This window comes from Pinus tabuliformis, chromosome 8 (assembly GCF_031772625.1).
Source record: "Pinus tabuliformis cultivar Carrire ecotype Pingquan chromosome 8, CPIR1, whole genome shotgun sequence".
Classification (NCBI taxonomy): Eukaryota; Viridiplantae; Streptophyta; class Pinopsida; order Pinales; family Pinaceae; genus Pinus; species Pinus tabuliformis.
This window is the reverse complement of record NC_142294.1, coordinates 509,870,098-509,896,379: the sequence shown is the minus strand read 5'-3', so window position 1 is coordinate 509,896,379 and position 26,282 is coordinate 509,870,098. Positions and strand designations below refer to the sequence as shown.

The window sequence follows — 26,282 nt, the reverse complement described above, 5'->3', positions numbered from 1 at the left end:
GCATGGGCCAAGAACATAACTACTGAGATGATTTGTCTGCCACATCATTCTCAGAATAGAAATTTTACCATTAGTTGTCGCCAATTTCATTGTTTCCTGACTTCCGTCTATTAGGTAAACTTGACTCAGGACAGAGTCAAACTTGACCAGGTTAAACAATGATGGTTTTGGGGCACATGATATTGTGCACCCATATTATTCTGCCCGTGGTATTATATGTAATGGAGCTTATAAAAGACGGGAATGACTTCATTGTAATGCAAGACCTGGAGGTGAGCGGTGGAGGCTCACTTGGTTGGATTGGCCAGGGTTTTGGCCAAGGATAATGGAATTTCGTTATATTTGGGTTTTTCCCCGGATTTGGGGTTTTCCTGGATAAACATGTGTGTTTATGGGCTTATGGTTGTTGCTGGTTATTTTTATATTTATTCCTCTCAGTAATTATTTATGTTATGCAGTAAATTTCTTAACAACTAGTATCAGAGCTAGATATTGGCTTCAAAGGGATTCTTTGATGCCAGGGGTTTATATTGCCTGATCAGATCAATGCAGCCTTTTTACAGATCTGGGTCTGGAAAATAATGGTGGAACAATCGTACACAGAAGAACCTCGAGGAGAATGTGCGGAAGATAGTGCCGTAACTGCCAGGGATCGCAGTGCATTTGCGATATTTACCAGTTTGGAACATGCTGACAAATTGTTCAGGATTCATGCAACTTCGAAAATTGTTCGTTTTCTACTACGTGAGGCCATCGATGCTGGAATCTACGAGGTTCTCATGGGGCTCTCAGTTGGAGCAGTTTGATAGAATTTTTTTGAGCAAATCAAATTGAGATAGGATGGATCAGAATGGCAGCAACAATAAACAAAAAAAAAATTAATGAAGTCAAAATTATTGCATGTAAATGGGCATACTACTGTAAGACCTCGTAAGGCATGTGTACCCCTCGGTGGTCACCGGTAAAGTCTTGGTTAGACCTAGGTGATAGGGGGACTGTCGGGTTAACAATACCTCGAGTAAAAACTCTAAGAGGGGTAAGAGCTAGAGTGAGCGGGATTGTCTCACTTAGGTTTGGCTCGAGTTAGTCAAGGAACCCCAAGTCAAGTTTAAGGGGAGAATTGTTAGGTAAACTTGACTCAGGATAGAGTCAAACTTGACCAGGTTAAACAATGATGGTTTTGGGGCACATGGTATTGTGCACCCATAGTATTCTGCCCGTGGTATTATATGTAATGGAGCTTATAAAAGACGGGAATGACTTCATTGTAATGCAAGACCTGGAGGTGAGTGGTGAAGGCTCACTTGGTTGGATTGGCCAGGGTTTTGGCCAAGGATAATGGAATTTCATTATGGTTGGGTTTTTCCCCGGATTTGGGGTTTTCCTGGATAAACATGTGTGTTTATGTGCTTATGGTTGTTGCTAGTTATTTTTATATTTATTCCTCTCAGTAATTATTTATGTTATGCAGTAAATTTCTTAACACCGTCTTCTCAGAGCTTTCCACCAGTGCACCATTCGGTAATCTAGGTCATTTCTTTTAACGACTTATTTTTCTCCAATATTATGCCACATGTCACCCTACACTTTCATCTACCTTATATGCAGAGTAATCAATTAATTGTTGAGATGCCAACTCAGCGTCATCATGTCCTTGGTAAAAACTTTTGAGAACTGTTTATTATGAGATTTATTTCTTTTGAGGTAATGTGTCTCCTAGATTCCTGCCATCTCTACAAGGGTTCCATGTGTCACTCACTGAGTGGTGCCATGTGTCACTCATTTGGCCCACTTAGGTACCCAAAAATGCCAAATATGTATTCCATGTGTCACCCTATCATTGGTGCCACGTCATGATAATTTCATCATGCCACTATGTCTCCATGTCATCACCACTAGCCAATAAAACACCACAATTTTTCTTCATTCTATTCATCCATGTGGCTAAGGGTATGGAGGAAGAGGGTCGCGAGGCCTTAGATTTCACCAATTTTATTTATAACCAAAACTACTGGATTCAAGCCCTTTGATTTTCGCAGACCCCCCATGGGTGATTTAGTGGTGAAAGGGGAGGGTGTCCCTTCGAGATATGGATGATCGATATATGATCAGTTGTTTTGGCATTACCCCCCAACATAGGGCTCCCTCTATAGTTAAATCACCTACGAACATGAGCCCATGCATATTTGTCGATGGGTTAGAGTTGGGGCGTGGCACGCGATCCATCCTCAAATGCACATGGGATTTAACTCTCATTCTACACAAACTACTTCTCTATTTTCTCCTCCATGTTTGGTCAATTTTTGAACTAGCGCCAACTAAAATACCATCACCAACTTTGACTTTGTAATGTTGGACTCTTAGCCTCTGAGATTTGACTAGAAATAAAATTTGATCCAGGAGGCCATTTGCAAGCTTCTATATACCACTGGAAAGATATTTTACAGCTCTATCCATATGAGAAATTTTTTATAGTAGTTGATATTATCTACTATACCATAAATGTATCCAAAGTCCCTACACATTTATAATTCTTCTTGCAATCACTTGTGCCTTTTCCATCATCTACTTCACCTTTTCCATCAATGACAACATGTTTCTAACATTCCCGCCCCTTAGGAATTTATGGAAACACCATAAGAAACAAACATATGGAAACATCAAACACAAGCATAAATCAAAAGCAAAGTGTAATTATTACTTTTCTTTCTTCTCCTCCTTTGGATGCTTCTCCCCCTATGATGCACTTCTCCTTAGTTGTACTTCTCATTTAGTGTATATTTTATTTAGTGGACTTATCCTTTTGTGGTGTTACATCTCCGACGTTCTTTTGTTTGAGGTACTTCTCTCCCCCTTTGATATCAATGGTAAAGAAACTAATTTGCTTTCACTGTCAAAAATCTCCCCGTGTCTTATTGATCCTATGGGCCTAGAATCTTTCATTTGATATGCTTAGTTCTTGTTGGCTACCTTTCTTCCTCTTATGGAAGATCTAGGGGAGGGTGTTGAAGAATGTAACTAGTGTTAGTCTTCATAATTGTACTTGTCAAAAGAAAATTTATTATTAAAGAAAATGACTTATTAAAGCATGGGTTTCATGCTTGGGTCAATGTTTTCTAGGTCAAAATCTCCATTGAAGGCTTCTAGGTTTTGCCTTGAGTCATTAGAGTCATTTTCATTTTTATTAGACCCTTCTTGGGCTTTTGTATCATGTAAAAAGAATTATTTTTGAGTCAAAAAGGTAATTTTTCACCTCCACATCAAGTCGACCTTGTTCCCAAGAATTCAGCCTACATGAGGGAAATTCGACCCAGCAGAAAGGCTATATAAGGAGAGGTATTTAACCTATTTTCATTCACTCACTGAACAAGTTTGATATATTAGACAGAGAAGCAGGAAAAAAGAGTGAAGGCGCTGGAGAAGGATGAAGTTTGATAGGAAACCCTAAATCAAGCTTTGGGCTATCTTTCTCTCACACATGTGAAGTTTTTTGGGAAAATTGTTGGGGCCAAAAATCTGTGTCTAGTGCAGGTTCAAAATTCTAAAGTTGGGGTCGAAGTTCTGTTGTTGGGGGGCTGAAATTCTGGACTGAAGTTGTTGCTGGGAAGCTATCAATGTGAGTATTTTTTCAAGATCATCCATTGTTGGGAAGGCTTGACTTGGTGGTTGGAGGATTCCATTGTCTAGGTCTAAGAAGTTTGGAAGTGTCTCATCTTGAATTGAATCTACTGAAGGAAGATTTATTGACTGGGTTTTCCCCTTATAAGGGTTTTTCCCTGGTTGTAATCCTACATCTTGTGTCTCTTTTTCTTGTCATATTCATACACATATATAATTTGGTAATTGCTTGATGAAAGATAAAATATTTAAGAAGTAAAAGAGGCTAACATAATTCACAATTAATTAGCAATAAAGAGGAATCAAACCCTAAACCCTACTAGCATTGATTTCTCAACATGGTATCAAAGCCAAGTTCGAAGAAGGTTGGAGATCACTTTTTTGGCTTAAAAGAAAAGGTTACTCCCTATATGGAAAGTTACTTGAAGACGGGATTCAATATTATAAGAATTGCATAAAGCTAGATTGGAAGGATCATCTACAACCTATCTAATATAGTCAAAAGCAAAGGGTTCATGGTTGCACTCATAGGTATTATTGATGTTGACAATGCATGGATCATTGATAGTGGAGCATCAAAACATATGATGGGATAAAGTGGAAAACTTCATACTCTATAAAAGGAACCATCACCTCATGCAATGGAGCTAGGAGACAACAATAGTTATGCAATCAAGGGCCTGTGATCTACATCATTGAAGCTGGAAATTGGAGCAAAGCTACACCTCAACAATATATTCTATGTTCCAAATTTGAAATATAATTTGCTTTAAATTTCTTATTTATAAGATAAAGGAGATAGGGTTTCCTTTGTAGATGGTAAAGTTCTAGTTTAGGGAAAATATTCAAGCATTATGATTAAGATCTTCCAGAAGATCACATGGAGAATTATTGGTCGACATGTTTTGAACCTCAATCTAGGTTCATCATCAGGACCAGGATGAGGAGCAAGATCAACAGACTGCTAATATATATCATTCAAAGATGCAACGGTCATTATCCAACGTTCAAAGGAACAATTAATAAGAAAGAACGGTAAGGGATAAAAATTAATATATTCAATAGTTATTTTTGACTTTTTATTTTAAATTAATTTATTTCATATTATTTTATAATTTATTCCAAATATTTTACAATTTTTTAAAATAATATTTTATAATATTATTATTTTATAATTTGTTTACAATTCATTCATAATTATAATATTATATGACCTTCATAATTTCTATTATTTTTATTCTATAAATAAATTATATTAATTTTAATTGATTTAAAAATTATAATCATCTAAGAAAAAAGGAAATTAATACAAAATATTATTAATAAAAGTTAATAAATAAAATATGTTTTGTCTTTTAGGTTTCTGCGATCTTCATATTTGTGTAGATCATCTTCCGGATTCATCACATTAGGTTTATTTTGATCGATGTTTCGAACCAGCAACGGTGGTTCATCTTCAGGATGTGAAAGATTAATGAAAAACTGGTCTTTTTATTCAGTTTAATAAATAGATATATGAGATGCATTACCGACAAATATTAGGATTAATTGACTTATTATTGAATTATTATTTTATTAGGGTCATAAATTTATATCTTATTATTTTATTTTAATTCTATTTTATTATAAATGTTTTACTTTATATTCTGTTATTTTAATTTATATCTTATTATTTTAATTATATTTTATTATTTTAATTATGTTTTATTATAATTGTTTTATTATGTTTTGATTTGCTTTTTTTTATTAATTAAAATAGTATATCCATATGTATTATTAATAATACATATATATATATATATATATATATTATCACCATTTACCTATATGTGATACGTCAGAATGAGGAACTTGATATTTTTTATTAATCAGGATTAGACAATTCATATAAGTCTAAAAAATAAAAATCATTAATAAAAAAATAAAAACAATACAATTAAAAGTCAAAGAACATGACACCACCAACTAATATAGAGGAAAGAAAAACAAGGGGTTAAGAACAAAGAGAAGGGACCCACGAACTGCTAACTTCCATCCATCGTCCCTATTAAGAGTCGTATTCCTGTTTTCAGTTTCAATCGCTTCTCTTCATTTCCACTGATGTAAATGGTCAACCGTTGCGAGGAACTTAGAATCCTCTAAGAAAATATGGTGCTTCATTAATTCAACATGTTCTTATATAGCAGAGGAGTGGGTCCTACAATGCCTAATTTATGTTGCATGCTCCTGAATCCTTTGGGAAATGGAATGCCCTTTCTCTCCAATGTAGGGGGTTCCATGAGAACAAGGAATTAAATAAACATCCTTCATGCATTTAGGATCAACAGGGTCTTTGACAGATCTTAAAGAGCTACAAATGGTTTTCAATGGTCTAAAGGTGAAGCCAATTAATTGCTTCCTCATAATCCTAGCAATATTGTTAGTTGTCCCTTGGATAAAGGGAAGTTGGACACTAGAGGCTATCTTAACTTCTTTCTTAGTTCTAGGTTCTCGACTAGCTTTTAAAAAGGCTCGGAAACCTTGGAACTTATTATAACCATTATTTTTGAAGAAATTTAAGAGATAGGTCTTCTCATCCATCAGATGTTCTTCATTAGAAATCATTAAAGCCCTAGTAGTTAGAGTGTTGAGAACACCTAGTTTCTGGGTTGGAAAGTGATGAGATTTAGCATGAAGATACTACTCATTGTGGGTATTCTTACAAAATACCTGGTGGGAGAAAGAACCATCATCTTTTTTAGAGATAAGAACATCAAGGAAGGGTAAGCTACCATTAACCTCACATTCTATGGTAAATTTAATGGAATCATATTGATTATTAAGATGCTCCAAAAAGGAAGCCAATTTCTCCTGACCATGGGGCCATAAGTTGAAAGTATCATCTACAAACCTTTTCCAAATTTTTGGTTTAAATCAAGAAGAAGCTAAATCTTTTGATTCAAAATTCTCCATAAAAAGGTTAGCAACTATAGGAGAAAGGGAAGAACCCATCGCAATCCCACAAGTTTGCTCGTAGAATTCGCCTTCGAAACTAAATAAGGTCGAGGTAAGGAAAATATCAACAAGCTTAGATGTATTAGGATTTGTAATGCAATTGATGATATCCACCACCTCTTTAATAGGTATGTTAGTGTAAAGAGAAACAATATAAAAACTAACCATAAAATCTTCAGGCTCAAACCTAACATCCTTCAACTCATTTACAAAAGAGAAAGAGTCCTTAACAAAATAACTAGACTTACCTACTAGAGGCTTAAGCTTCGGTTTGGTCTCTCTCCACTCTATAATGTTTGCACCTTCCTCCCACCATGCTTACATTCCTGATCATTTCCCTTCATTCGTTGGCTAGTCCTTTTGTTGGTATGCATTGGTCCTCACAACGTTGGAATGTTAACATTATCATCATATTTTGCACCTTCCCTCCTCCTCTCGGAGTATGGGGATCATGAATGTTGTCCTAGACATTACGCTTCATGGTAATGTGTCTCTCTTACAGTGTATGCTTGACTTCCTGTCGATGAGCAGGCTACTTTGAGTGTCCTTCATCTCACGGGCAGATCTCTCATTCTTCACCAATGGCTCCCATATTATGGGCTTGGTGTGGTCCCAAATTTCAATATTACAGACTCGACTCAGTCAATGGTGGAATTTGGGTCTCTATATGGTAAGATAAAATTTGTTAATGGTGGTAATTACATGTCTCCCCCTTGTTCTTTTTGAAACTTATGGTTACTAGATGGGGCTCTATCAATTTTGGAATTGGGATCTCAACATGGTGAGATAGACACATTTAATTATGGTAATTAAAAGCCTCCTTTTTGTGTCTCTTAAAACTCATGGTTCCTGGATCGAGTTATGGCTACGTGCATGGCTCACCTGGCTCATGATTTGCTGCTTTGGGGGTGGTGTAGATGGGGTAGACGACTGCACCATTGTAGCTCAGTGGTGGTTTCCAATTAATGACAACACTTTTCATCAACTATGGGGTAAATGGTATGATTCTGTAGGGTTCCATAATGGTTTTTCTTGACATGATGAGTGGATGGTACACTCTCATCACGGTCCTTCATGTCTTGTGGTTTCTTATCATCATGGATGCCCCCCCTGGTTAACTAGTATCTCGTGGGTGGTGCATTTGAGGTTGGCACTATTCCATTAGCTCTCATTGTGTCCAAGCCAACCCAGTGGTAGCTCTCCTCACCAATGGATCTATGTGCAACACTTCCAAGTCTTTGCAAAGCTTCATTTTGTGCCTTAACTATTAATGGGAAACTCTTTTTTGTCTCAGATTAGTCCCAACTACTTTGTCAAGAATAGCTCCCACAATTTTTCTCTCATGTCTACGTATGTAATCAAGGATTATGTTTTCTTTTTGTCATCCAAACTACTAAAAAGGGACAGCCGCCATATTAAGACTCTCTGCCTATACTATTTGTCTGGTTTCCCAACAGGCAAACCAATAATGCACTGAAATATCTCATGTAAAACTCTATTGCAGTAATAAAGAGGCGAGCTTTAGACAAAAAAAATTATATATTGAAAAAAATTGGCCACATTCTAACTGTTTTATGTTTTGGAATTTTTTCTAATCAAATTTGTTCAAAATCCAATAGAAATTTGTTGGAATTTGTTGATGGTGTTGAACCCGCCAACATTCAGGGGGGTCTCCCCGATATGAAATCCCAATTAGACCTCACACCGTTTGGAGTAGGAGCCCCATCTGGAATACAACCTGGTTGCCGGAATAGTGGGTTTTCGTGGTATGCCTTGGCTACGATAACACATAAAATAATGTACTCATGACTTTGGTGAAACAAGCATATAACTATGTGAAGAATCATGTGCAATGCATGAGAGGTTCTATCACAACAAAGGGGGGAAATAAGTGAGCCCCTTAGAAGCCTATAATAGTATGCATCTTGAAAGGAACACAAGAGTAAAAGGAATCATAAGTTAGCCTGCAAAATAGTTCACAAGATAACCCTGAAATATGTAATAACACACATTCAACAAGATCCGTACTAATGCAAACAAAATATTTCATAAGCGTTACCGTAAATGAAATAACATATATTGCAAACATAACAAGAGTAGTCCTACTATATTCACAACATATGCATGAAAACATGCTGCGTTTGAGCTTTTATTAAGTGAAAGTCCTAAACATACATATACAATTGCCAAACCATTAGTCCCAATAGTGGAACATGATGCCAACACCTATCCCTCCAAAGAAAGATACTCCCTCTATGCTAAGGAGAAGCCAAGGCTCTAAAAAAACTCCCCAACTTTTGATCCTAAGCCAAGAGCTCGACCAAAAGCCCTTTACATGAATAATGAGGGTATATTTATAACAAATGGGATGATTATTCATCTCCCTTTGTGACTCTTTGACTTCCCTCGTGACCTTTTGAATTCTTTACATAATGACTCTTCATATTCCAAAATTGACACTTGGACTTCCACTTACAAAAATGTTTTAAATACAATATTACATGTACCCATATAGGACAAAATTGGGTAAAGTCAACTAGAAAGCCTAATAAGGAAAATAATATGTCAAGCTTGAGTTTGGGGAAACTTTAGCTCAACCACTTCAACTTGTATCTTTTTGGTTACATAGTGATGCCAACCTTTATACTGTGCTATCACTTCCCCAAAATTTGAGATAGGGTTGGGATGGAAGCTGACTTTAGCCTCCATTGCATCCAGGTACACTGCCTTCGAACCAGTTTGAGTTTCCTTCTTTAGCAGGAGCAAGATGGTATTGATCTTGACAGGGCCACGAATGTACTTATGCATATCATGTCTATTCATCTATAGATATTGCTTGGTAGTGATCTACCTGAGTTGGTCCAAGTATTCATCAACCTCTTGTTTGATCTTATTCCCGCCTTTGGCTTCGGTAAGTAAGCTAAAGGAAGGGATCTTGTGTGACTTCACCATGAAATCCACATTGTTATACAACCGTGCATACAAGGCCCGAATGTTGGCGATGAATGATCTGACCTATTTGTTTCTTTGGATAATCATATACACCTCCTCTACTTTCTCCAAACCAGCCTGTTGCCTTGTCTTATTCACCAAGTGAAGTGGTGTGCCTCTGTACTGCATTCCCCATTCATGCACGACAGTTATGGCTATATGAAAAAGCTTGAGATCTTTAGCATTATCTTTTCACTTCTTTTGCATATTGTGCAAGTGGACCATTGCTTTATGCATGGTGACAAGCTCCTTATAGAGGCTCCTCATGGTCTCTCACAATGTTGATATTTCACCAAGTATGGATGCCTTGAGTTCTTCTAGATACACATGTGCAAGAGTTTCTTTCTAGACCTCTTTCTGGACCATTAAATACTCTATATTTGACTTGGAATCTCCTAAGAAGGCCAAGTTGGTTGCGACAATGGATTCTGGATTCTTGTTGGTGTCCATCACGATCACCTTTTCTTTAATAAAAGCAAGATGCACGAGATCATCCGGGAAGTGTTTCTTCCTTTCTTGTATGATATTATTTTGTAGCTCATCATAGGTCAAGTTGTATATATCCATCACTAGACCCTTGTCAAGAGGAGAAAGTTCCTCTTTCTCGCTCGGAGCTTGCTCTACTGTCGGAGGATGGGGAGACTAAGTAGTGATCTGTTGCGTGCTTGACATGAGATCAACATCTTGGTTTAGTTGCATCAATTATACCTCCATATCTTGTATTACTATTAGATCTTCAATTTCTTAAGCAAGTTCCTTATCTTTTGATTGCTTGCTCTCTTCTTTCAGTAGTTGGTTTTGTTCCTCTTCCTCGACTTGCTTCCATGTTGCTTCTTCCTCTTCTTTTCTCTACCTGTCTTCTTCCTTTTTCTTCCTTTCTTATTCTAGTCTCTTATGTTCTTGTTCTTCCTTCTGCTTTAGTTCTTCCTCCTACTTTCTTTGTTTCATCTCTCTTTCTACTGCTATGGACGCTTTCAAGATGATGGGATATGCCTTTAACTTTCTCCTTAGTTGGGCTATGCAAAACCTTTCTCTTGCCCTTTCTGCGCATTGGGTTGCACCTTTCTATTGTTTCTACTTCTGAAGTGGCTTGTTTCTAGGGAGTAACCTGTGATGTACCTGCGAAGCTGACTAGTTGGTGAGGCTTAACTGCATTGTAAAAATTATTTATCATTTCCTCCTCGGGTCTGGAATAAGTCCCGCTTGGCCAAGTGAAATGAATATTTGCACAGTGTTGCTTGCAAACACTCCTAGGATCGTATGGGTTAAAGTCCATGCAACCGAATGCGAACTTCTCTATCTCTTTGTCTTTGGTCTTAACAACCTTTAGATTCTTGATATTGTACATTGCAATTTGCAAATAAAGAGTGGGCCAAGGTGCTTTCTTCTCCCACTGCAACACTCCTGACAAACTTGTGGAAATATGATAAGCTACTTCCTGTATGACCAATTTTTCGATGGCATACCTTGATAGCAGATGTGGAGACTTCTGACTACCAAACAATCTGATGTAAGTGCCATCCGCTGAGGGAAACCAATCAGCCAATTCTGACACTGATTCCATCACCTCCCAAGACATGCAGGGTGGTTCTTCCTCAAACATCATCTTGTACAATGGGATGAGGAAGTGACCTGTTAGATTCTCCATGACTCCTTTGTAGTTGCACTCTGAAAGAAGCTTACAATAAATGTGCACAGTAGGTTCCTTTGGTGACCAAGTCCAACTCATGTCAGGAAAAGAGTTCTGAGTACATATTGCATCCAACAAATAAGAAAACATGTAGAACCTAGCTTGCTTACCCTTAGGAGGGTTCTTGGCATTAATCACATGGATCTTCAACTGTTGAGCCAACAAGTCTGACCAATTGAATGGTTTTCCTTCATTTACAACTTGATGCAATAAGAATGCCCAACCTTCAAGAAATATCTCAGTACTCTTTTGACCGTAGATCCAACAACATAGAACTATCAAGTATTGAAAATCCTTCCTAATAGATTTGGTCTTGTAGGTTTTGTAGGGTGTCTGGTGGAATTTGGATGCGTCTTTCACCCAACTTTTTATGACATATTTCGTGCTCAAGTATTTGGTGACTGCATAGAAGTGAGAGTCCGTGTAGGCTTCTAAAAACTGTAAATGATACATACTATGAAAATCGTATGCCATAAAAGAGGCAAGCCTTTGTCCACTGGCATTGCTGAGGATCATGGTCTTTGCATCCGTGTGTGATAGAATCCAGTTGACATTGTTTGCGCAAGGAAAGGTTGGATACCTGCATGCAATCTTGTGTAATCATGACTTTTGTACATTGATGTAAACCTGTCTGCCCTCAAGATCTGATTTGTAGCTGGTTGTTGATAAAAACATATTTCATTGTGTGCCATGTAATGTCTAAATCTTTCTCAATGAATAGTTGAGTGTCTAAAAGAATTGGCATAGTGGTAGGAACACTCTCAACTATCTCACCGGTGTTGCTCTTTGTGGTGTCTTTTGAGGCAAATCTCTTTGGTGCCATGATGATAATAAACTGATGGAGAGAGATAACCTCAAAAAGTTGTAGTACCTGTATGACAAAATGCACTCATGGAAAACACAAATTAGCTCAAGAAAAACAGTCTATTCAACAAGATCAAGGCAGCAACTCACACACTAAGAGGAAATATTTTGCAATTCCTGGAATGAAGGTGGAAGACTTGCCTCATAAACTGCGCATTGTGAAGTCTCAGTAATCAAGGAGGCAGCTAGAGGCTTGAGACTTTGTAATGCGCAGTACCAACTAGGAAGACTAAGGGAAGGAACTATGCATTGCATAGTCCTAGTGGCCAGGGCTGAGGGATGAGGCTTGTGACTGCTCAATGTACAGTTGGGTAAGCCAGTGACTGCGCATTGTGTTGTCTTAGAGGACAAGCTTGAGGTTTGTCTCTTGAAGTTGTGAAATGCGCAATTGGAGAAGGAAACTACTGGCCATGATTGTGCAAATCTTCTTGGGAAAGAGAGAAAACAATGATAGATCCAAGTGTTTGGGCATGAAGGAATGTAGATCTGGCTAAGGGGAAGATAAATCAATGAAAATTAAGTGTTGGAATCAAGCATGCAAGAGGGAAAATGAACATGCAAAAAATGGCCTAGTAGTGGCGATTGCTAGGGGCAAAAAGCAAGAACTCAATGCGACACTTGGAAAACATAAACTAACACTTGTACAAGCTAATATAAGTTAAAATGCCAGTGAATATGAAAATAAACAAGCAAAATAACACTCATAGAAGCAAAAGCAACACATGCAAAACTTACCCAGAAAAGTGTTGCAAACTCATCCGAAAGTTCCTTGATCTCCTTGGGAAGCATAGAGTTCCAAGATTGAGTGTGAAAATGAGATCCAGGGGCATATATTAAATAGATCTAGGCATGTTAAGGTTTATGACGGACATTCCTAAAATCAAGGAAAAAGTGCCACTTATCTGAAAGTCATAATTAGCAACTTAGTGGACTTAACCAGACATTAATTGGGCAACTCCTATTTTTTAGGGATGCCAACTTTGCTTTTTCCAGGAAACTTCTTTTTCACACTAGCAAAAGAGATTTCACAATTCCCAGACTCAAAGGGTTTGTGCAATTCCTTGCCTCAGTGAATTACGCAATTTCTGAGGGGAAGGGAAGCTTTTGCGCAGTTTCTGAGCTCAAGGCTGGCCTGCCTTCCAAGATTTTGTAGTTCAAATCCTCAAAGTTTTCCTACCTTCTAGGATTGCGTAATTCAGATCCTCAAGGATCAACGTAATTTCCAGAGATAGTGGATTTCTCTGTTCCAAGAGGGAAGATCAACAATGTTGCAAGGTCAAGGTAGGAGATAACTTGTGTTAGATCAGGGTTAAAACAAGACATCACAAGCATTGCATGGAAGGATAAGTCTTCAACATAGGCATGAATACTTGGCAACGATGAATGATAAGCTTCTATGGACATAAGGAAGGCTCCAAAATCAAAGCATGGGTAAAATTTTGGAGGGGGTTTGTAGCGGCTACAATAGAATCACAAGTTTGACATGCGAACTCTACACATTCCAAGAGCCCTAAGAGTTTTTAAGGGCCCTGAATCCATTTACACATTCAAAATCAAATTTTACTTATTCATAATTTATATACATTTTCGTTTTTATCTTTTTATATTTTCCTCATCAATAATCAAATAATTATATTCAATAGAACAAGTCTATCTTATAATGGTGTCTATGAACATAAAAATAAAGAAAATATAACATTTTGAAAATTACTTACATTTATAAATGTTGCATAGTAATTTAGTCCTTGCTAGAAAATACATAGTTAATAGTCAAACTTATCTCTTGAACAATCTCTTTTTTTTTTTTATGTAACACATCTATATATATTGAAAGTTTATATATATATATATATATATATATATATATATATATATATATTCCAAGGAAAAGAAAAGTGTTTTTTTTAAAGATAACTAAAATAACAAGAACATTATTCAAAGAAAATAATTGAGAGTCCTTTTTGTACCCTGAGAGATATATTCAAATCTTGAATATAAGGAATTTTTTGCATGAAAAAAAACACTAAAATAAGGAAAACATCTTCAATTTGATAAGTATGTCTATTTCGGATTAAGGTTTCCATGAATTTAATGAATTTTGATTTAATTATCAATAACTATTAGGTGGATAGTAGGGAAAACCTTTAATATAGAGTTGAGATTTATCTCATCTCATGAGTAGGTATGCCCTTTTTGCCTTTGAATTTAATTAAAAAAAAATGTCCTGTCCACATATATAAGAATTTGTTTTTATTTATGGCATTGAAGTCTTATTGTTTATTGTTACTTTATTATGTTTTTATTGTTTACAAGTTATATATATATATATATATATATATATATATATATATATATATATATAATAAAGTTATAATTTAATTAATTTTTATGATTTTTTAAATCTTGACAATGTAGTTGTATCATAAGGTAAGTGTCGTGATGCTTAATATGAATTGATTTCTATCAGGGTATAAATTTGATAGGTAGTCCTACCCGTCATGTAAAGTTTTTATGATGGGTTTCCTTTTAAAATTGCCCTTAGCATGATGTTTGATTTTAACTTATACCCATAATTTAAATATCATGCATTATGTGTTTTTTTTGTGAATATAAAAACATCTTTTTGTTAATATAAGTTTTGTATTTTGTTTTGGTAAACTTTTAAATTTTGACTCAACTCAATAAAATTCGCTTCAACCAAGTAATATATAGATTAATATATTTTACATTACTTTGAAAGGATCAAAGATTTTACAAATTATGGCAAACTATTATTGAAAGATTTCAAGTGGCTTGGTCAAACCTATTAATTATAATGCATTTTGAAGAAAAACAAACCACCTTAGCTTTCAATGTGATGAGTTGGGCTTAAGGAGGACATTATAAATAATAAAACAAGTTTGAACCCACTTTTAAATAGGAATTTGGGAGAATCTTAATCTTTCAAGCAATAATAATATGCAGGGCATGCATTTTGAGTAAATTCATAATCTTTTGGCAATGAGGAAGAATAGAACTTTCCTACAGAAAAGCTAACACATAAAAGACCCAACCCAATTATGTTTAGATTTAAGTGTGAATGTATCAAAGACATCATAGTCTTGGTAACCACACATTTAAGATTTCCATATCCAATCAATAAATATAATTTATTTTCTAACCAAACTAATAGATAGACCCATTTTATAAAAATTGAGATCTACTATGTGTGTGCCAACACTAGAGAAACTACATAAAACTCTCAAAATCAATTTCAGATAAATAAGAAAAGTCACTTGGTGCTTTATATATAATACCAATGGCCCATGGATGTGGAAATATAGTGTGGGTCTCAACCTTAAGATTTAGATTTCAATGTTCATGCTTTCGAATTGTGTACAATGCAGGATTGCGTGGTGTGAGTAAAGACAGAGACCAACTCACAAATGGGGTATTCTATGTTTATCTTGAAGTCTAATCTTATATTATTAGTATTGTGGGTGTCACATAGTGCAATACTTATCTTGGAGTCTCAACCAACATAATCACTAACTTTTTTTGTTTTATGCAATTTTATGTGGAATTTCTTATATGTGTGCATGTGTGTGTGAGTGTAATATCTATATATCTATATATATATATATATATATATATATATATATATATATATATATATATATATATATATATATAGATGACAGTTAAATAAGAAAAATATGGGTAAATACATGTCAAATTTAACAACATTTACTTATAAAATTGCAAAGAAGAATCGAATCACTTATCTTAAAAACAAAATAATATAAAAAAATCTTATAAGTTATTATTAATTATAAATTAATTATTCATACCACCTCTATATAATAGTTATCAATATTAAATAACTATATCTATATAAAGATATATCATATATATTAATGTGTATTATTTCATCAATTTTTAACTTAAAACAAATATTAACTATAATTTGTTTTTCATATATATATCTATATCTATATATCTATATATATATATATATATATATATATATATATATATATATATATATATATATAAATATATATGTACAATTTTTTTTTTTGAATTGAATTCTATTAATTTTAGAAAACCATATTACATCAGGAAAATAGATAATACAGAGTACATCTTGTACAGGCATAGAACTAAAAATTTGGATGATTCATGGATTTTTCTTTTTACCATTTCTCCTACAAATATCAATCCACCCACCCGAGCTATTCGACACAACGGAGGATAATGCTACTTCTTCATTTTTTTGAGAAAGTACCAAAACAACTGAATCGACCGAATTCGGTAGGTATTTCTCACTATTAGAGTGATCATACTCATGGCGTGCTTTTTCCACTAATTGTTGGTGCAGATATGGCTGAAGTTTTCTCATTGTCCTTTACCGAAATATTTTCCCTTGCTGGGGTTGTGTCGATGTAGTTGGAGGTTGCATGGAATCTTGAGAGGTTGAGGTGTTGGGAGATGACTTCTAATTATGAGAGTCGTTTTACATTTGCCCAACTAGATTCTTGGACTCTGCTTCTACCTTTTAGGTCACTCCAACCATGGTAGCATCTCTTTAGTTCCTGATTGCAGAAAGCCCTTTTTGAGGAGGGACACACATTCTAGAGGTGCCCAGGCTTTTGGAAAATTTTGCACCTAAAGGCAGTGTTTTCATAGTCCAATGGTTGGATATACTCCTTTCCCTCCCGCATAAGGATGATTTTGTTTGGCAAGCCTTCACTAAGGTCCACTTCCATGCATATGTGGACGTAACTTACAAAACCTTTTGACAATTGTTCGATATCTACTTTGATAAAGTTTCCTATAGAGTCGCCAATATCCTCTAGGATTTCTAGCACGATCCAATGAAGAGGCAAGTTTGGGAGCCTAACCCAAACTAGAACAAGCAAGGACTTCATGGTGAGAGGATTAAAGTCTAGGAACCATGGTTGAATCGAAAGACTAGCCCAGCCCCAAAACTAGGGCCCCTGATAAAAAACCTTCTTCCGGTCTTCCAAATATTTAAAGAAAACCACGAAGTAACCCTTCGAGCAAAAAAGCATATCTAGGTTCTAGGAACAATTCTAGTAGACCCATCCTTGGAGGGAAGATGTTGAAAGTCAGAAGCCATTGAAACGAAATATAGTTGCTCGACTTTCAAAATCTGATATTCTTCTCTTATTAATGTTCTCATTTACCTCTAACTTTGGGATATTCGACAAATTTTTCACCACAAAAGTCTGACTTGAGAGCTCCTTTGGAATCTGAGGACCGAGACCCAGATTTAGGGCTTATTTGAAGGACATGGGCCTTGAGGAAGAAGAAGCCCCATCACCCCTAGCACCTACTTGAAAACCTACAACAAGGGATATAGAAGCATCCTTTCTAACGCCTGAAGATTTGAGATCACTTTCCATCTTCAACAACCTCCCTTCATAAAGGAGTCTGAACGCTCCCTCAAGAATACCTGAAATTTCATAGACGTGGGCAGATACTGAAACCACTCGATCATCCTCTTTCACTTTAAAACACTAAGAATCTTTGAACAAGGACCTAACGAAAAGGTAGAACATTTGAAGATTCTCAACCACAACACCCTTGGACGTGCTCACTGGCAAGAGGCTTTCATCAAATAATTTGCAGGCATGCACAAGCCCTAGATTGACTCCTCTTATTGAAATTTCGGCAAGTCCATTATCAACATCATTCCAATGATTTGAAGATTGACAGCATTATACAACCATGATTGGTCTAAGAGACTTGCTTAGTGGGAGAAATGTCTTGAAAACTCTGCAAGTTATCCTAAGCTCACATTGAGAATCCCACTCAAAAATTTTGACAAACACTTGGCAAGAAAACATATTGCACACACGTTTGTCTAGCCCAGGTGTGCTCATAAGCTCATAAGCCCCATTAGAAGATCGACCTGATGGGATGAAAAAGATGGAGTCAAGGGCTTCCACAATCATAAGGCTCCCACTAAGACCAGCCGAGGCCAACCCAACGAAATCTGAAACCAAAACTCCTTTACCTAGACCTCTAATCACAACGTAGTTTGCCTTTCCCAAACCATAGGCAAGAGACAGAGGAGGGAAAAGAGCCACCCACCCTCTGAAAACCATACCTCTAGGCTCGAAGTGACGAAATTGAAAAATCCTACAATAGAAACCCATCCCTTGCTCACCATTGTTATATTCCAAATTCTATAGTTAAACTTTAGACAAATTTATAATTTCGATTAGTACTTCAAATTCGAAGGAAAGGAATCATATATATATATATATATATATATATATATATTCAATTCAATAAAATAGTGCGAGTTCTTATTTTTGCAATAAAACTTCAATTTTCTATAAAAAAGAAAATATAATTTTAATTTATAAAAAAAAATTATCTTAATGTTTTATATTAAGAAATAAGAAAATATTTAAGACAATAGGTGGGAATATTTTGGAATTAGAATGAAACTTTTAAATTGAATAGTGAGATACATTTAATCATGACCATCAGTTTTTTCCACAAAAAGATTAAAATTTGCCCAAAAGCCCTACTTGGAATCATTAGTTTGAATTCTGAACTCTCTACAATTCAAGTGTTCACATGATACCCAAAACCCTAAATACATTTATACATTCAAAAATACATTTTAAAAAATAAAAAATTCACAACTCACAATATAAACCACATTTATTTATTCGCTTAAACCAAAAATTTCAAATCACCAAACACTTTTACCAACACTTTCGGTATAACAATGCTACTCCAAGCTAATAAATAGCAGGCAAATACTGTCAGTCCAATGTTATTAGACTGACAGCATTCGCCTGCTATTTTGGCTCATATGTATATGCCTTATATTTCCTCAATATATAAATATGCTGATTTTCACTCTGAAAAAAAACAATGCTACTCCAAGTAGACAAAATTGGAACCTCTGTAACAATGCTACTCCAAGCAGACAAGATTGAAACCTCAAGAACCCTGCTTTGTTCTGAATCCGCGGAAACGAATCAAAATTCATCGTGGCATTTGAGTTTTGAACAAAGTCAGCTCAGGTAGATCTTCGATATGGAGTCTCCACCATCAGATTGCTCAAACGAATCAAAATTCAGGTCAGGTCAGGTCAGGGAGATCTTCGATATGCAGTCTCAGCCATCAGATTGTGCAAACGAATCAAAACTCCACGTGGCATTTGAGTTTTGGACAAGGACAGTTTAGGGAGATCTCCGATATGCAGTCTCAGCCATCCGATGGCTCACATCCAATGATTCAGATTATTGCATTGACAGCGAATTATTATACGGCCGCTCCGTCCGCAATAGAGTTTATGGTTTGCATTATTTCGGGATTCATTAATTGAATTATGGAAGGTGATTAAAGCCAAGATTGAGTCCTCATTGTGACATGCATCGGCTTTGTATTAACAGAGGTTTGGTTAATGTTATTTTAAAGGAGTATAAAGGTGTGTTTTTTAAATATTTGTTTATTGGATAGAAAAAGAATTATTAATGTTGGGTGAGATGTTTTCATCAAAATTTTGATTTCATTGAATCTACATATCTTTAAGGAAATTAAATTCTTTAGGATAGTTTAATTTCCTAAATTACCATATTTACACTAATCTATATTTTAATAAATCAGTAAACATTTAGTGATATAGATTTGATTTGTATTAATAAATTTTTTTATATTGATATTAAAATTAAATAATTTTTTTTTTATATTAAATAAAAAATATATTTTATTTTAATTTTTTATTAAATTTATTTGTATTTATTAATCATTTAATTTATATAATTTAATTGTTTGTTTGAGATATTTCAATCGGCAATGGCTGTGAAAATAAAGTCTTACTGGACTTTTAGTTTTGGGTTTAAATCTTGTGCTATCAAGAGATGAGAAAATTAGACATGATGAAGATGTAATCATACCAAACTTATAATATTTTTTCTATATAATTTAATTCATTATAATCTAAACATAAATAATAATAATAAATATATTACAATTTTAAAAAATTGTATATTATTATTGGGAGTGAGAACTTAGACACAATGAATGATAAAGATGTAATCATACCAAACTTACAATTTTTTCTGTATAATTTAATTCATTATAATCTAAACATAAATAATAATAAAAATATATTACAATTTTTAAAAATTGTATATTGTTATCAGGGAGTGAGAACTTGGACATGATGAACGATAAAGATGTAATCATACCAATCTTACGTTTTTTTTCTATATAATTTAATTCATTATAATCTAAACATAAATAATAATAATAAATATATTACAATTTAAAAAAATTGTATTTTATTGGGATCTCCAGTAAAAGATTATGATGTGTAACCAACACAACAGAATAGCACAAATAAATTAGAGCACTGAATTCATATATTATTATATCTAAAAAGTGAAAAATTAAATATGATAAAAATGTAATCTTACTAAACTTATAAATATTTTTTTATATAATTTAATTCATTATAATCTAAACATATTTTATAATAATAAATATATTATAATTTTTATTTATAATAATAAATATATTATAATTTTAAAAATTATATTTTGTTGAGATGATAAGCGGAAGATTCTGATGTATAACCAACACAATAAAATAACACAAATGGATTGGAGCACCTTAAAAAAAAACCGTAGTCTATTTGTTATATTTTTGGAAAGCTTTCTGTCATTCTTTAGAATTTATTAAAATAAGTTGTGAATTTTTCAATAATTTTTAATGCTAATTAAATGATATATAAAATCCAAAACCATTTTAAATTAGAACAACCAGAATTCGTTAGAATTTATAAGAATAAGTTTTTCCAATAATTTTTAATGCTGAATCAAATGATATCTAAAAGCCAAAACCATTTTAAATAACTAACATCGACTAAATCCGGCTTAAAAAAATGGCAATACAAAACTTCAAAGAAGTTGAGGGAAGCAACAGTGACATAATAAGCAGCCGTGGCAGCAACAGTCGTATGAAAAACTCCAAAACTTATAATGGCTATACAAAACTTCACAGAAGTTAAGGGAGGCAACAGTGACATAATAAGCCGTGGCAGCAACAGTTATATGGACATCGGTCTGACAATAAGTTATCTGACCACTACCAGAAGAGAAGCAAGCTGTCAAATGCCTGGGTTGGCTGCAACCCCGGCATTCCCATGACTGAAATTCCTACTTTACATACAGAAGCGATGGTCTTGGAAACAGAGGGTACTGATAGACTGACTTGTGGCCATCTTTAGCAGAAGCGAGAAGAGTCAATACTCTTTGAATACAATGGGAGGTGGCAACTTTGCACTGAGCGGACCTAATGGATAACAGGCAAGGTAATGAATGTTCTGGTCTCTTTTCATTATGTAACAGTTACCTCGTGGATATAAATCTGGTTATAGGCCCAAGCGCATTTTTGTGTGTTGATTTAATATGTTTCATGAAAACAGTACATAATTTGTAATAGAATGCAGAAAGCTGGTAAAGCTAAATAATGGTTTGTAATAGGACGCAGAAGGCTAGTAAAGCCCAATAACTTATAAGTAATTGATGATCAGAAGTTAACTTCAGACGAAAATGCCCAATTGAAGAACAATGAATTTTGCTACTTTACATATTATTTATTATTCGAATCAATAGTTACACAATGAAATTAACCATTTTTCATAGAATGGATTGAATGAATGTAGCTCCACAGTATGTCAACAATGAATGGAATTGGATAAATAACATCAACCTATCAATGAATGGAGCTGAACAATGTAGCATTTTGGTAAAATGAGCTGGAGCCGATGCATACGGTTTGAAGGTCAATCCGAGGCGGTGGTGTGTTCCATAACTTCTTCTGGGCAGAGAAACTAGCAATTACGGCAGATTGTTTAGTTTCATTTAAAACTTTAGAAAGATGGCTGTAGTAGGCAACTGAATCAATATCTTCTATGACGTTGATAGGATTGCCATTTTTATGGTCAACAATAGTCCATCCATCGGAATCTACTTCGCCATTTGCCAAAACACTGAGAGGCCTAATCTGGCTCACCAAGTTTAGTTGCAGTTGGTCTGCCATGATGGCTGCACCTACCACTTCTCCCAAAAACATGTCCTGAAAAGCCAACACAAATATTTGTTAGTTTTGACACACTTTCCAGGAAGGATTTTGGTTTTAGTAATTGTTTCTGTTGAATCCAGATACGCCCATATGTAATCTCAAGTGAAGTAGAACACTTACGATGTGCGCATAGGCATGGTGACTGGAATGCAGTCGAAGCATTCTTGAAACTAAACGGTGCACGAACATTGCTTCTGGGGTCTCCTTTGCCTGTACGAGCTCCCTTAAAAGCCTTGTAAATGATGAAGCTTTGCGGAGGACATTGAGAGGAATCATTGTCATGTTAAGCTTTGATGCTAAAACTTGCTTTGCTGCCAACGGATCCAGATACATATTAAATTCTGTCTTTCTGTTTGAAGGGACAGTAAAGACGTTTCCACCATCCGATGCTTCATTGTCATCAACATGTCCACCAACTATATATAGCTTCTGTAAAGGGGAAATAACATTCTTTTAGCAACCAGGATAAATCTATCACTAGCTCAAGAATGATAAACAAGACTCAAACAAAAGTGGATATAAAACAGATGATTATCAAGCTAGGTTCTGTTCAATTCAATGGTCTACATAATAGTTTGTCCACATATATAAAGGTCCCTGTTTGCATTGTAAAATGATATTGTAATAGCACTGACCATGCAAGACAAACTGCTCTGTATTGGTGCACAGGGGGTGAAATTGTTATGATCATAAAGCTCTGAATATTGTAGTTAACTCAGAAACTCACAAGTCAATTACAAGTAGCCTACTCATGTCGAAACTGTTTAGAAAAAAAGCAAATATATTTTAGAGGCTTAAATGTACTCTTGTTTGTAGTTTCATGCAGAATTGAACGCGCTCAACTTTTCAGATAGATAAAAGATTATTCCAAAGGAATGACATAAAATGTTCAGAAGTTCACGTAAAAATCATAGCAAATTTGATGAAATAAGAGAACTCTCTTAATCATTGGTAGCACTGAGCAAACCATAAGATAAAAGCAGCATTCCCATTCATAACCAATTTCCATTCGTTTGGCATTCAGTTTAGCAAGGGAGAGAAACGGTCAAGGAAAAGTTGAAACATCACATAACAATGACGAAGATTTCAATGGTGCTTCTGTTTTGGTGATATCTGACGCTAACCATCCTGACCATCCGCATAAGTTAGAGAGGGGAATAGATTGTAGAATTATGAGACCAATGGATGGATTTTGCCTCTTGAATCATTATGCAACAGGGAATTTAAACAAAAAACTGTAGAATTGGAAGAAACAATTACTTCTCTACATTATTAGACATTGGAAGAGATTATTAGACATTGTATTGGCCCGTCTTGGTGATGGATGACTTTGTTGGGGAGCCTTTTCTTTGTTGATTTCTGGTAGCATCGGATGTGCTCTAAGCATAAAAAATTGTAGGGAGGCTAGGACACATGTATTCCAGAATACCCAAAAATCGTTTTGAGAAATTCCACACAGAGAAGGTTTTATTAAAATAATTAATTATTATTTTTAATGGATGCCTAAGTCAAAACTTAGGAAATTAAAATAATTAAAGGGTATTAATTAAAATGGGGGTGAAACTTCTAGAAGAAGATGAGGATCAAGCCAAAATGATATGAGCCATTGATTAGAATCTAATATGGGCTGTTGGTTCTCAACGAGAAGATTATAAGAAGAGACTTGATGGACATTTGGAAGATACATCAAGTAAGAGATCGATTTCTAAAGAGAGCAACGCAGCAGTTGCCAGAGAAGTGATCAAGGTGATTTCTTGCAGTGAGGGGCAAAGATAGTTTATGGTTGGAGAGTTTCCTGATCCAGGGATACATCGCAGAGAAGGCAGAGAGAGATCTAGAAGAGGCAGCGCAGAGCCATGCTGGGCAGCGTAGGGCCACGCAGAGGCAGTGCAGAGCGTGAGAGGAGGTCCAAAATTCGCTAGAGAATCAAGTTCCAGAGCCAAAAGCCGAGGTGTGACACCAGGAGGGCAGAAAGTCGAAGTTCCAGAGGCAAATGGATCAGCCAAAGGAGTGACGCAGTCTCCAGAAGCTGTGATGCAGAGAAACGCAGTGATTGTGCAGAGGCAGCTAGGGGCTAGTGATTCAGTGGCTAGAGCAGTGTTGGATCACCAGTGATAGTGTGAGGTATATCTCACTCATCTCCTCTGTCAGTTAGATTCTCTGTATTGGATAACCAACAAGGCATCCAAAGATTGTATTAATAAATTACTGCTTAATAATACAAACCCTTAGTTGTTGCACCAGTTTTCCCACATTGGGTTTTTCCGGGGACATTGGTCCAAAAATAACAGTGTCACTTGTGTATTATTTCTTTCTTGCTTAGATTCTTATTTCCGCATATTATTTAAAATTGTGAAGGTTGCAATTGTATTTACTTCAATATTTACAATAGAACACAGTAAATAACTTGCATGGATTAATAAGTAGGAGAAGTAATACCAGTTTGCTGCAATAGTGATTCGGGGATTCTTGAATTTTCACATGGTATCAGAGCGCAAGTGAAGCAAGGGAGTAGACTGGAAGAGCCAATGCTGAAGAGAAGGAGGGAGATTGAAGTGCTGCATAAGCATCAGATTGGATCCCCAGAGAGATTCGCAATCCAAGCCAGGAGACAAGATTTTCATGGAAGATCTCTATCTGACTGAGTCGACAGAGAGGTAATATTTCCAGATTGAGATTTGTCAGCGGTAGAGGGAGCAGCGTAGCATAAGCTTGAGCGTAGAGTAGTTTCTGGTGAGACGCAGTTTTCTGCAGCAGTTGCTGAGGAAGAAAAACGTCAGAAGAGAGAAGGAGACACTATTTTGGGGGAATTCTTCCTTCGAAGACTTCTAGCTAAGAAGTCTGAATTCTCATTTGCTGAGCAACAGTAGAGAGGAGAAGATCTACTAACTGTAGCAGGGATTATGTAGGCCATCCTAGTAGGAGCGCAGAGGAGAGAGGAGCCAGCGTGACATTTTGTTGGCAGAGATGACAGCTAACGGGCTGAGAGATTAAGATCGGTTGGATGGAGCATCCAACTATGTGATCTGGAAGGCTAGGATCTCATGCCTTTTGGATGAGCATGATCTCAAGATGTACATCGATAGTGTGGTAATTGTACCCAATGATACAGATCCACTCAAAAAGTACAAGGCCGAGATGGTGAAGGGCAAGCGGTTGATCCTCGATGGAGTGAGGTATCATGTTATATGTCACGTTGTTGGCAAAGGGACAACCAAAAAGATGTGGGATGCCTTAGCTATGCTATATCAAGGATCTTCCGAGCAGCGGAAGATGTACTTGGAGGTGAAGCTGAGATCAACTAGGATGGAGAAAGGGGAACGCATTGATGCGTTCCTATCAAAGCTTCAGGAAGTCCAAGATTAGTTGGCAGTTGTAGGATCAACACCTCAGCCTACAGAGATGGTGAGGTTGGCCCTGAATTCAGTTTCAGAAGAATGGCAAGTGTTTGTCCAGAGTATCCTGGGCAGAGAGAAATTGCCGAATTGGGAAGGAATGTGGGCCGCTCTTCAACAAGAAGAGATGACGCGAGACTTAGTCAAGTGCAAACTCGATGGCAGCATCAACAGTTGGACGAAGCCCAAAGAGGAGGAAGAGAATGTAGCCCTTGCAACTAAGAAACAACAAGAGTAGTGGAAGAAGAAGAAAGATGTTTCAAAGATCAAATGTTTCTGGTGTGGTGAATTTGGTCACTACACTACGCAGTGTCCTCTCAAGAAGAAGGACAAGGATGAGAAACATGATCCATAGGCTGCAGCCGCAAAGATCGAGGAAGAGGAGTTCGCCATGATTTCCCAGATACCTCCAGGGGAGAGGTGGGGTGATCTAATACTGTAGTTTGAAAGAACTGCAGATGGGCAGGATCCTTGAGGAGTCCACCTCCTGGATCAATACCTTGCTATGGGAGCCCATATCAAAAGTAGCAAGATGGACTGAGTTAGTTGATGCAGAGGAGTGTCAGAGTGACAGTTGCAGTGGCTAGGAGTGCCAGAGTCTGAACAATACAGAG

The 26,282-nt window shown here is 35.8% G+C and overlaps 1 protein-coding gene across 1 annotated transcript in view; it reads right to left on the bottom strand.

Moving 5' to 3' along the window:
• Window positions 1-21,671: 21,671 nt before the first annotated feature.
• LOC149236324 (nucleoside hydrolase 3-like) overlaps window positions 21,672-26,282 on the bottom strand; it is a 68,463-nt gene continuing 63,852 nt past the window's right edge. The window contains exons 4-5 of the mRNA XM_089368842.1: window positions 22,394-22,702; window positions 21,672-22,267 (exon numbers count right to left, since the gene is read on the bottom strand). Of these exons, the coding sequence (XP_089224968.1) occupies window positions 21,905-22,267; window positions 22,394-22,702 (672 nt within the window). The 3' untranslated portion in view covers window positions 21,672-21,904. The remainder of the gene's footprint in view (window positions 22,268-22,393; window positions 22,703-26,282) is intronic.